Source organism: Sesamum indicum, linkage group LG7 (assembly GCF_026168435.1).
Source record: "Sesamum indicum cultivar Baizhima isolate 11 linkage group LG7, ASM2616843v1, whole genome shotgun sequence".
In the NCBI taxonomy this organism is placed as follows: Eukaryota; Viridiplantae; Streptophyta; class Magnoliopsida; order Lamiales; family Pedaliaceae; genus Sesamum; species Sesamum indicum.
The window spans coordinates 6,563,286-6,576,932 of record NC_142663.1 but is presented as its reverse complement, the minus strand read 5'-3'; the positions used below and the strand labels follow the sequence as shown (position 1 = coordinate 6,576,932).

At 31.6% G+C, this 13,647-nt stretch overlaps 1 protein-coding gene across 4 annotated transcripts; it reads right to left on the bottom strand.

The window, feature by feature from the left end:
* Nucleotides 1–8,037: 8,037 nt before the first annotated feature.
* Nucleotides 8,038–13,647, bottom strand: LOC105166166 (putative protein phosphatase 2C 55). Of its 4 annotated transcripts, none has more exons than XM_011085415.3 (6): nucleotides 13,296–13,647; nucleotides 11,230–12,142; nucleotides 9,856–10,177; nucleotides 9,480–9,629; nucleotides 8,963–9,253; nucleotides 8,038–8,487 (listed from the first exon to the last, which is right to left on the bottom strand). In XM_011085415.3, the coding sequence occupies exons 2-6, from the start codon at nucleotides 11,985–11,987 to the stop codon at nucleotides 8,458–8,460; spliced, it is 1,551 nt and encodes a 516-aa protein (XP_011083717.1). In that variant the 5' UTR covers nucleotides 11,988–12,142; nucleotides 13,296–13,647; the 3' UTR covers nucleotides 8,038–8,457. The 4 variants fall into 4 exon arrangements, with proteins under 4 accessions (XP_011083717.1, XP_011083714.1, XP_011083715.1 ...); XM_011085412.3 differs by having other exon boundaries at nucleotides 9,856–10,180; nucleotides 13,296–13,646; XM_011085413.3 differs by having other exon boundaries at nucleotides 9,856–10,180; nucleotides 11,230–11,995; nucleotides 13,296–13,646.

Below are 13,647 nucleotides of genomic sequence, written 5' to 3'. Positions count from 1 at the left end.
GTGTGTGATTTATAGGTGCAAGACTTAAGAGTTAAGACTTTAATAATTGATAATTTTGTTTGACAATTAATTATAAATTTTATCCATTTTTTAATGATCGATCGAAAATATTATTATGAACTATAAATTATAAGTTTTATTTTTTAAAATATTTTTCAAATTAAATGGATATTTATTTTTAAGAGTTTTTAAAATTTTTCATACATTTGTTTGATTTTTTTCTAATTTTAAAAAAATAAAAATATAACAAATCAAAGTCATAAATTTATAACTCTATTCAAAAATTATATAATTTCATTAAACATCAAGATATGATATTTAAAATTTTCAAATAATGACACGTATCTTTATGCCAAATTTTAGAGATGCACGTTGTAATTTACTCGAATTATAAAAAATAGAAATAACTTGTGTAATGATGTCGATATTTTTAACGGATACATCTGTAGTTTCTAAAAAATACAAATAGTTTGTGTAAATAATATTAACATTATTTCAAAAGGTATGAATAATTTGTGTATACAAATTATAGGTTGGAGAATATAAATGTAACTATCCCTAATATTATTAGAAAATCATATTTTAGTGAAAAAATTAAAAAAAATTAGGGCGTGTTTGGATCATTGTTATTTTAAAATACATAAAAAAATCAATGAATACTATTTTTGCAATTATTGCAGAATCATTTGAAATGACATTTTGAAACGAATCAAACATGTCCCATATTCTTCTTTATTTGTTTTAAGCAAAGGTCCAGAAAACATTGGAATACGTTTATCAATTGACATATTCATTTCAAGTTTTTTACAATATTTGATTTAGAATTTAAATAAACTATCTATATTAATAGTTTTTCTTGAAAATTATTAATCTCATTATTTAATACATTTAAATATAAAAAAATTAAATAAATATATCGACATCTTTTTATGCATAACACATTATTTAACGTGCATTTGAATCCTTAACAAAATATTTGACGGGATTAAACACATATATCGATGTATGTATGTCCATTTTCATGTGGTTAAGTTTTGAATCACTGTCAGTGTCAACGCATATGGCAGGATTTTTGAAGTACCCTTCCACATATAGTAAAACCTCTATAAATTAATAACCTTGGGACCATGAAATTTTATTAATTTAGAGATATATTAATTTATCGATAAATTAATATTTTAGTAATTAAAAAAGAGACTTTTTAAATTCAGCAAATTTAGTACATATGTATTGAAAATAAATGAATTCATATATGTTTCATGCATCAATCAATTCTTTGTAACTAATTAAGTATTATTCATATATAATATCAATTCATTGTATACAATTAACTATTATATCATGAACGGATGTTCAATTCATTGGAATTACTTAAATATACATGTTTACATTAATTCGTTGCACTTAAATAACTATTATAGCCAATTAAATATATTCATGCATGATGAATGAAACATATACTATATAAATCTCAATATGAAAATAAAATGATTCATAACACCCAATCATGTCTTCTCATTTAAACGGCATCGCAAAATCATCCATGAATGATCAAATGCGTAAAGCATTACAGACTTATATTTTAGCAAATTACCATAAAATTTATAATTGTAATATTTATGAATTATTAATTTAGAGTTTTAATGGGAGCTAATATTTATAAAAAAAAAATTTGAAAAATTATTATTTTATTATCTTATCGAATTTGATGATTTTTTACAAAGGCTCAAATTGGGACCGAAAGATTTTATTATTTTAGAGAGTTTATTAATATATAGAGTATTAATTTATAGAGGTTTTACTGTAATAAGGTTTTGAATTCTTACAAAAGCGTTTAGTGAGGCTAAACAAACATCCAGACTAATGTGTTAGAGTGCAGAGTTTAATCTGACCCAACGTTACATTTAGGTCTCGCAATTCTGGATTCGACTATGAAATTGTAGATTTGCAATGGTTCAAAGGTGTCCTCGTATAAATTATTGACTAGCGACCTTTATTGTAGGAAATTTTGAATGATTCGTAGGTGTCCTAATATAAATTACTCGAAACCTCCTAATGAAAAATCGATCTTGCGCAACTTGAGATGTAGGAAAATTCTCCAAATCATATATTTTCTTGTGTTTTGCAACTATATTTTCGTTTCAGATATTATACATATTATCGATGTATTATGATTTTTCATATATTAATCTATTTTACAATGACAATTTAAAATATTTCCAGACGCTTGTGAGAATATTTTAGTCAAAAATAAAAGAAAAAAAATTGAATTGCTCGTGAGGATATTAATTTCACCACCTTGGATAGAATTACAATCATGCCATAATTCATCAAATGAAAGCGGTGGATTATTACTTATTAAATAAATAGATTACAATCATTAATATTAAATATTTAATTTTAAAAACAATCGATAACCATCAATATTATATAACTATAGGGTAAATTACAACGACTCTCCTGAGATTTGGCATAATTACGAATACCTCCTCGTTATTTGAAAAATTACAAATACCCCCTAATGTTTGATGAAATTATGTAATTATCGGATATAGGTATGAATTTCAATTTTGCCCTTACAATATATTTTTCTTGTTTTTAAAATAATTAAAAACTTATTAAAAAATCAAATGGGGTGGATGGAAAACTTTTAAAAATTATTAAAAAAATAATCCACTTAGTTTATAGAAAAAAATAAAAAATTTTAAAAAAAAAATTATAAACTTTAATCCACATTGTCATTTGGTCAGTTCACCACAAAAAATAGATGAAAACTTAACGGATCAGGTAAATGTTAGATGGCCGTTAAAATCGGGGGGTATTTATAATTTTTCAAACAATAAGAAAATATTCATAATCATGTCAAATCTCAGAAAAAGTTATCGTAATTTACCCTATAACTATATATAATCAACACCTATTATTAAATAGAATAAAAACCTACTATCAATATAGAATAATATCTCATACATTAACAGAATTCGAACCTACAACCTTAAAGTTATAAGACCTTAATTTCACCAATTGAATTGAATTTTATCGATCAACCGAACCCTGGACATGTGTTGATTATGACACACTAACAAAAAGAATAATAATATTAATAAACGGTGAGTTGAATTTAATTAAATGAAAAATTGAGTGCAATAAATCAAAGTAAACGTGGCATCAAATTAATGTTTGTGAAGATCACAATCTCAAAGGAAGGGAAGATTTGTTGATCCAAGAGAACAAGACAGAAACGTGTATTCTTGTAAGAGGTCGAAATGGGAACAGATAATGTCGGATGAGCTGAGCCTGACACCAATTGAATTTGACTCAAAAAAATTGTGATCCGAATTTAATCAAGTTATATAATAAATAAAAGATAATTAAAATGTGATTCATCATAATTTTTTTAAAAAAAAATTAATTAAATAATAAATATAATATATTTATTATGTATTTTTATTTAATTAAATTTAATTTAAATAAAAAAAATATTTGAATCATGTATCTTATTTTCTTCCGTCCATTTCTCCCAAGTTTAGGCAATCGACGCGTCTCATCTGACCAGTTCTGACAATATCATACTACTGCCTAGTCCACCACCATGTCAACCTGTCCATTCCTCTACCCACCCTACACCTACCATTCCAAAATAAATAAAGAATTTCCTCCTAATATCTACATATTGTTGTATTAATTATCATCACTAAATAGAAATAAAAAATAAAAAAAACAATGAGAAATACGTTTCTGAAATGAGTTATACTCTTATTTTGATTGTAACTGATGAATTTGAACTACAAGCATTTCAGAATATCTATATATCTAATGATGCGTTTTTTCAAAAATAAACTCATAAAATTTGAAATAAAGTGGGCAATATCTTATGTAATATGAAAGTCTAATGCGAGCAATAGTTTCTTAAGGCACTGTTTACTTAGGGGGATAATCGTTTATCAATAATTTTTTATTTTTTTTAGAAATATTAAATACATATCAGGCAATACTGTTTCGAATTAAAATATTTTATATAAGTATGATAAATTGTTAAAAGTAGTCGGACATCATCGTGGTTTGAGTTTTGTTAAAAAGTTGATTAATCTGAAAAGAAAAATTGATAATATATGGAATATTATGGTCGGAGATTATTGCAATATTCCGATGGATTTTGTCCTGCTCTGAATAAGACTCTTTAGACATATCTCTTCGTGTGAGTTTGCTTCGTTGCAATGTGGCAGAAGGTTTTCGTAGTTCGATGGTACCATAATTCACAATATTAAGTGTAAGTTAGAGTTACATCTCCTGAAATTTGACATATTTAAAAATACTCACTCGTTATTTGAAAAAATAAATAAATTTCTTAAATAAAAAATAATTATATAGTCCCATTATTGATCTTTTTTAAAAAGAAAACATGTGAAAAATTGTAAGAAAATAGAGAGTGGGTGAATCAAAGAGTCTTTTTAGAATATTAGTTTATAAAAATATTTTATAATTTTAAAACAAATAAAAAATATATAATTCATAATTCAAAAGGGCATTTTGGGCAGTTCATAATAAAATTTAGATAAAAATCTAATAGAATGAATTCGATGCTAGATGAATGTTAAAATTAGGAGGATATTTATAATTTTTTTAACAATTAAAAAATACTTCTAGTTATGCCAAAATTCAGGTAAGAGGATTGTAATAGTTATTGGAGAATTAATCGGAGCAATATCGTGAGTCTAAATTGAATTCATTTCCCAAGAAACTATATATTCAACGACTAGTTCAAAGCATTGGTTTACACATTCAAGAACCTAAACTAACCACCGCTAAATAAGCCATATTCTTTTGTAGAATTATAACTCCCGATACTAATTTTTGGTATTCTTCTCTCACATACATATCCAAACACAAATCCAATATGCATAGACAAAAGACTTTAAATTTAGCACATAAGTCGACTGCAGAAAAGATAACTTATACAAGAAAAAAGAGTGCGTTTTGTGGGAATGAAGTTGGTGGTAGAGATATTCACAGGACCTCTGTTCTATGTGGAAGTAGATGAAGGATCTACTGTTGGCAGCTTAAAGAAAGAGATTGGAAATCAAGAAAATCTTCCTAGCCACCGACTTATTCTAATTCTCAGTGCTGATGAATGTTCATTGTTGGATAAAGAGGAAGTTTGTCTTAAAGAATGTGGAGTTCGCGATGGCTCCCATATATATATTTTGTTTGAACCCCATGGAAACAACATTCCTGGTTCTCCTTTAACTCCTCAATGTGTTGTCTCAAACGAACCTTCGACCCCCAGCAATGTCTCATATGGATATACAGACGAACAATCCACCTCGATTGATCATTCTCATTAGCATAATGGGTGAGTATTAGTACAATTACATGATTGACTTTTATCTAGATTGTCCCACAATCTTTTGTTGAGATGTGATTAGCAAAAAGTACCAAGTTATTTATCAACTTGTAATGCAAATATGCGTAAATCAATGTGTTACTCAAAAAAAGTATGGAGTTTTGAAAAATAGTTACTTGATTTTACTTCATTTTTTTTTCTCCTCCTTCAAGTATGCTCTTTTAAAATTATTTATTTTTTGTCATAATTATTTTCATATTATATTTTCTTACAAATAAATTTTTTTATTAAATAATATTTAATTATTATAAATCTTTTATGCCCATACACGAATATGCCGTATCCAACTAGTTTATTATTATTTGTTATTTGTCTAGTTCTGCAAATGAAATGACACTCTTATTTGTAGTAGTCATCTGCTCAATGAATGTTGTAGATTAAAATGATCCTAAGGTTATAAATACTTTTTTAAAATACTCTAATAAAAAATTCAAGAACATTTTTATTTCCTCAATCATACATAATTCCTACAGATTTCTTCAAATTGTGAGAAAGTTGGTGATTTTTTTACAAGACATAACATCTCATCTTTCAAGAACCCTCTAGGGATGCCATTGACATACAACTCAAACACAACTTTTCATGTTTGGAAGTTTATCAGTCTTGAAAATTACTTGTCACTACAAGAAATACATCTTTTTTATTATGGTTAGTTATTATACTTAAAAGTAATAAATTGTTGTGAATATTAATTAATTACAACTAATTGTTGTTTTTGCAGGTGATGCCAAAATTAAATCATGACAGGTATCTTGGTCATAGGCAAAATCATGGGAAATATTGATTAATCATAGTTAATATTTAAGTTTCTGCAACAGTTTTGTTTGACAGTGATAGATAATATTGATTTGCCATGATTTTCAAGTTGTAGTGATTTACAGTGTGGGTAATATTTCATTATTTTGGATAGTGTACCTTTTTTTGAGTAATACATCGATTCAACTCATATATATCAATATGACCAAGATCAATAAATAAATTACATTGATTCTATAAATAATTAAAAAGATAATTACACTCCGCTCCCTTGAAGTTTGGTCTAATTATACATAAACCCCCTATCATTTGGGAAAAATTATCTGACACCCTTGAAGTTTGCTTCCATCTAATAAATAAATCCTTTCGTTAGTGAAAATCCACTGAATTTGCTGATACTAACAAAAAATTAAAAAATAATGTATATATATTCCCGATTGACTTAACTGACTTATAACAAGTCAAATAAATCTTCTTATGATTAAATTACAGTCATACATCTTCATGCGTTAATGCATATGAGGAGTATATCTTCATCGTTATAAGAGTACTTTAGTTTAAAAAAATGTTGTTTGACCTACAATTAGTCAGTTTTAAGTCAATCAATAATAAATATCAATTTTCATTCAGTTTCTATGTTAATATCAGCAAATTCGATGAATTTTGACTAATTGATGACTTATTTGTTAGATAGAAGCAAACCTCTAGGGTGCTCGATATAATTTTCCAAACCACATGAAGTTTATGTATAAGTACACCAAATTTCAGGAGAAGAGAGTGTAATTCTCCCTAATTAAAAATAAATAAATTAAAATAACTCACATAAAACGATACATACCTTTTTTTTTATTTTTTGTGAAAGGATAAAGTGATAAATACTTATAAATTCGGTAAAACTCGAATCCATGATGTCGAAGTTTGGCAGTGGACCTTGACCTTCATAAAGAGATGCAAATCCATACTTTTATGGCAGCAGATGATAGGCCTTACATAGATGATAGGCCTTACTTTTATTGACAATTAATTGCAAGACTAAAACAATAACCACATTACAACATCATCAATAAAAGGGATAATTGCCTATAATTACGAGTAGACCTTTTTTTGGTTTATGAAATTACATGATCTGACTTTTGTTTTCATTTGACAAATAAATTCATTTATTATTTAAAATTCACGTGATTTGTTGATATCATAAAAGAATCAACTAAAGATCTGTATTCACCTACAATTAACTTATTACTGACTTATTGCACGTCAAACAAATCGTTTATAATCAGACTATTTTATATATCCTCACATGCATTACATTTTCACCTTAATATAAGAATAGGTTGGTTAGGAAAAATTTATTCAACCTACAAAAACTTTGCAAGTCAATAAAAAATAAACATAATTTTTCATTCAAACTTTTAGTATAATCATTTGATTTTTTGGGTATTTTTTGTTTTTCTTTTTTACCTGAATATGCCTTAGCAGGTGATTACAGTTTACAACTCTTTGTACATATATGGAACATACTTCATCTATACTCTATATATATATATAATCATTTTCACTCACAAATAACGATTACTTACACCGTGACACCAATTTTTTAAATTACCAAAAATATCCTTCTGCATCTTCAACCACTTCTACTCAAATTCTTTCTTTGTCTATATATCTATACTATTTATATATCAGTACTAACATGAAAATTCACTCACAAACTACAATTTGTAAATAGGCTATACCAAATTTTTGTGTTAATGATATCGCTGAATTAGATTATTTTTATTCATTTATTTATTTATTTATTGATTTATATATTTTATTCTTATTTATAATATATTAAAATATAAATAATTATTTATGATATAAATGCAAGAACGACGTGTCATAACGACTAATATTTTACCAAATCAGAACACATACCAAAAATCCATATACATATGTTCAGGACATAATCCGTAAGCCCCTCTCTTACATGGCATGAAAATGGAGCATTCAAATGCAAAATGAATAATGTCAATACGACAAAATATGGCCTATCTATGTATTGCGGAACGCCAGTAGCCAAAACCGTGGAATAACTCACACCTTTTCCTTTACTATTTTCTATACACAGCCGTTTGCAACTATCCGTTTGTAGGCAAAACCACTACACCGTCCAAAAACAATTACATATATATACAACAGATGTGAAATCTTGGGGAGTCTACTCTTTGCAAACTGCAAGCATGAAGCTCGGTATCATCGATTCGAAGCACTTGACTGATGGAAATGACAGAACCATGACATTACAAACCGTTTCTCTAGTTAGAGCTGTTGGCTGAAAGGTTTTCCTGCAATAAGCATAACAAAAACAAAAGGTCAACCTATATAGAAACGATTCACGTTCTAACATGTTGCACGCTACATCAATCAATGTTAAGAATGAGTAATAATTTCCAACTAAAATGCATGAGGCTTGGATATGGAAGATAGCTTCCAGCCCTGCCACAAACAAACAATAAAGAAATCTAGACCACATAGGTCACAGAGGCTGTTCTTGCTTCCCGTTCATTTTTTCCTTTTCTTCAAAAGAAGACAAAGTGCAAGGAGCTTGACAGATTTGACTAGAGGTAGATTAAAAATTAAAGGAAAAGATGGACCTAAGAAGACAAGTGAAGCAGAGCAGACATGTAGATACACTCAGGACAGTTGCATGAATGCAGGATCAAGCGGAAATCCTCTGTGAGTGTGGCCAGTGTGAGTGAGCATGTGTGTGTGTGTGGAGAGAGAGAGAGAGAGAGAGAGAGAGAGAGAAAGAGTCCATACATTGTGATCACTGGCAATATAAGAAACTACTACAGTGATGTCATCAAGTTTTCCACCATAATAACGGAACCCAGCTTCTTGTGCTGCGGTAGAGAAAGGAGTCTGCCTGTTCTTGTCCTGAGCTCGCTGCCGTGCCAGTGCTGCTATCTTCTGTGCTGTCACCTGAGGCGCGAAACCAGCTCTCACAGCATGAACCACAACTGCAGTAATGTCACTGTTATACAAATTGTCAAAAAGCCCATCGGTCCCAGCAATTATAACATCTCCTTGAGCGACAGGAATGGTGAACACCTGAAACACACAGAGTCCTTTAGTTTCGATGAAATGTATGCAAAGTAAAATCATCACGAGAGACAATTTGAAGAAGATGAGCCAATGTGCATAATGGAAGCACTTTAGTTTCACCCGTGACAAAAGGGAGAAAGTGATACAAGTAAAATGCTTGTCATTTCTGTACCAAAGACCTTGCACTACAGTTGGCAGAAAGCAAGTACAAAGGAACAAGGAACTAGACAACCTCTCCAGAACTAGGCAAATCTCCAGCATTACCGCCCTCCAGCTGATAAGTAAAATTGAAATCATGCTGCTGAACAGGGGATCTGAAAACTGTACATCCATCTCTAACAACCATAAACCCGCTATCCCCTAAGTTAATGGCATGCAGACCCTACACAAGAAGGAAGAACGTTTCATAGAACAATGCACAACCGGAAGTAATAAGCTAATTCAACTGTGTAAAATACTATTAGTATGAGAAAACACAAACCTATTTTAGCTGAAAATAGTAGAGTCTAGAGACATAATTTCTTCGGGGTTGAGCAAATTTTAATGAAAAATCCAATTTTCTTGATCAGCATGTTTATCCATTCAAATGTATCTTGACAATAGCCTACCTGATCTGTGAGAGCAATTATACAAGCAGTCGATGAGCCCTTCGCTTTGGTACTAGTATATGCTTTCTCTAGGACTCTGGTCGGGTTAATAGAACCCTTTGGTTCTTCTTGAATGGCATTAACCGAATTGGACATGAGCTCTCGGGCATACTTCCCAGCATCAACACCAACATCAGCCCATCCACCAACACCATCCGCTACACCAATAGCATGCTCACCTGTACAAATAAAATGAGCATCCTCTCCGCCAGTTTCTTCTTTGTCAGGATGCGGCAGGTAACAGGATCCTGAATTTAGTTTCAGAGGTCTATCAGCTGGGATACTCCTGCCACCAACCATAAGTTAAATTCAGGAGAGATGCCATAATGATTTATAATAATTAAAGAAGTCTCCAAAAATCTCTTATTCAGGACAACCCCACATGACTGACTTTGATTTGGGGTTTGACAAGGATTGCAAAGTTCAACTGATTGGAAACTCGTCACTAATAATTTCCTGATAGAAGGAAGCAGATTTAGCAAGTCTCAGAGATGCCAAAGGAATGCGGAGGACAAGAGGAATGCTCCACCTTGAACACTCAGCAATATACAAATTGATCTCAAACTGAGGACAGAATAAGAAATTTATCAGATATACATATAACCCAGAGAAAGTCCAACAATTATCAAGTAGAAGACTGATTGGAAGCTTTTGATCAGATAATTCCTAAACAAATACTTGACTAATAAAAGGTTGAATTAGCTGGAGAGATGAATTCATCACCATGAACTTCCATATAACTGCTACAAGTATTAAATCTATATTCCAAAAGAACTCTGGTTCTTTGACAATCCAGACAAATCTCAGTTTTAACTTTTCAAAACATAAATTTATGTTGCATCAGCAAATCAACCTGATCATAATCAAGATGCCAGGCAATATGATGTGCTGTTAGAAATACTCTTGAAATAACAAGTTGGAAGCTATTCAACACATGAATGTGGGAAAAAATGTTGCAGATATCTGATGTGCTATTGTGTATGCAGCTACAAACACAACAGGGAAGAAAAGGTGGACAACTTTATGTGATTTTTATGAAGCCACAAGATTCAGGTAGAGACTGTGTATGTAGGTTAAAAGAAAAGGAACTCAGAAATTTTGTATGAAGATCCAATCTGGCGTGCATGAGGCAGGGAAGGAGATGATGACAAAAGATTTACCATGGATCTGAAAGAAGCAATCATGCAAATCCAAGAGGTATAAATGGGCATCAACAATTTAAAGGACAAGCAATATTTTATCCAGTGATGGGCTTTTAGGAAATATGTTCGATACCAAATATTTATAATTAAGTTGCATCCTAATAAAAAAAAATGAAAAATTAAAGGAACATACAGCTGAGGTGAATGTGCAGAACTCGAAAGCTGATCCTCCCTCACAGAGTTATCAAAGGACACATCACAAGCAGTGCCAGCAGAGGAGCATGCAGATGATAAGATATGGAGACACTCTGAACCAAATCCAAGAAATGGATTGGCATTGCCCTTTCTCTTTGCAACATTGTACATGAAATATCTGTAGACCAAGAAGTTATTAAGCTGTTCTTTATTTCTCCAGCTCGTGCTAAATTTTCTACAATCATCAAAGCTTCTGTAGCAAGAACTGAAAGAATGATATGCTGCGACACCAAGTGGAGCAGGCCTAGATGTCCGCAGATTGATAGGGTAGTCAGTAAGAGCTGATCTAGATCCACAGACAGCCATAAGAGACTTATCAGAATTAATGCCCAAGCCTTGGCTTGGCTCTGATAGCAGAAGATCAATGTGATACCCACAAAGTTGAAATGATGGCCCTGATACAGAAGGTATAGACATTGCACGAGAAAATGCTCCAGCAACTGAAAATTTCTTTTTTCGATTGGCTATATGATTTGCTTGAGCAGCAACGACAGTCCCAGGGCGAACAAATACTTGCAAGTCAGTAAACGGCCCCGAGGGTAAAGAATGAATATTCCTACAGTGGCCAAGCAACACCTTCCCTTGGCCGATGAGAACATCTATCTGATCTTCGATTCCACCTCCTTTCCCAGACACCGATCTCCAGACTCCTTCGCGGATTGCACTATGAAGTCTTGATAGATAATTGGACGGCATTTCCCTGGCTTGAGTGAGATAAATCAACAACCTTTTTGTTAGAGAGGGTACAGCCACAGGTACCACAAGTAAGAGAAGATCTCATCACTCGAGGTGCATTGTGCAAATAAATATGCTCTTCCACTCCAATATATGCTTATGAGTGACCAAGAGATCTGGCAAATTAAAGCACAGACAGTGCAGAGGTGCGTGAGCACACAAATCAGCAGGAAATCGACCCATAGTTTGCATTTTACACTGGTGACACATTATAGCAGTACAAAGTGAAAATTTCAAATCAGTTGCTAAAGTTTGTAAATTGAAGGTGTCATATTCATTCTATATCATCAGCCATTGATTTGCACCATGAAATCAATAATATAGAGTGGTAAAATACAAGTACAGCTTACTCTATCTGCACAAGGTGGCTAGATAAACAGATATTTTCTGTTTCATGAAAGTACCTGTGAAATTGACAACTCTATTTTTGGCATAAGTTCAGCCATCCGAGATTATTACTTACTGCTTTCACTGTCTTAAACATACAAAATAATGTTGAAAAGTGCATCATACCAGACATAAATAATTCAAGAGGAAAGCCCAGTGAGATTAATTCTTTGACAGGGCAAAACTAGATTTACATCATAAAAAAATTATACTGAAGATCTAATCGTATGCTTGACCTTAAGAGGATTAGCTACCACTGGTTTTCTGTTTGAAAATTCAATGAAAGAATATAAAAAATCAATTGCTTTTCCAACACAACATGGCCATGAAAAACAAAGTAGTGAAAGAAAATAAAGAGAAAGACACAGTTCAGATAAACCAACTAGTAATAACTAATCTTAGTATACATAGTTTCCAATTCTTAAGAAAACAAAACTAAACAGAAAACAATAGGTAACTAGAATTGATGTTTCCTGTCATTACCTGCAAGCTACGGTTAGCGCAGATCTTGGTGAAGAAATAATATCTCCCAAGATCAGCACTAACATGCTATATAATACTAATGCAACACTACGGTCTCAATCCAGAGCAAATCTGGCTAGAATAACTCAAAAAAGAACTTTATAAAGTCAAACTCGTGATACTATGTCCAACTCACATTCCATCATAATTTAACACATCATCGCCGCTACAAAATCTCACTCCCACTAAAAGCCAACCGCCGACCTATATACATATCTTCAGCTATGCGAAATCACTGAAGAAAAGTCAGAGACCGTAAGTAAACCACAAACGAAAGGACAACCGCCACAAGCTTCACTACCAAACGCCGGTACGACCAATCAATCAGCCAAAACACACAAAAGGGAATCAAAATCGCACCTTCACATTATCAACGAACTGGAGAGCAATTCAAAGATAGCCCAACCATCCGCCAACAACACAAATTACTTCACCAAATGCCGCAACACTTTCAGCCTTGGCGTTTAAAACTCGTCGAATCGGATACACAAATACTCAGCGCCTTCCGCTCTCTCCAAGAGGTAGCTGTCGAGGTGGCTGAAACGGTAAATCCAGAAGCTTCCTGTGGAAGAAAATGGATTGGGGGAATACTCTCCACTCAGCCAATAATCCACTGCCACCAGCAACCCTAATCAGCTTCCGCAAAGAGTCATTTGGGGATTGGATTCTGGATAGTTTTTTTTCTTTTTTTTATTTATTTGCCTTTGTCAAG

Coding starts and splice junctions, on each gene's coding strand:
- LOC105166166 (XM_011085412.3), bottom strand. CDS start 11,987: ATGCCGTCCAATTATCTATCAAGACTTCATAGTGCAATCCGCGAAGGA. Junction 10,181..11,229: donor TCTGCACATTCACCTCAGCT/GTATGTTCCTTT, acceptor GGTTGGTGGCAG/GAGTATCCCAGCTGATAGAC. Junction 8,488..8,962: donor ATATTGCCAGTGATCACAAT/GTATGGACTCTT, acceptor TGCTTATTGCAG/GAAAACCTTTCAGCCAACAG.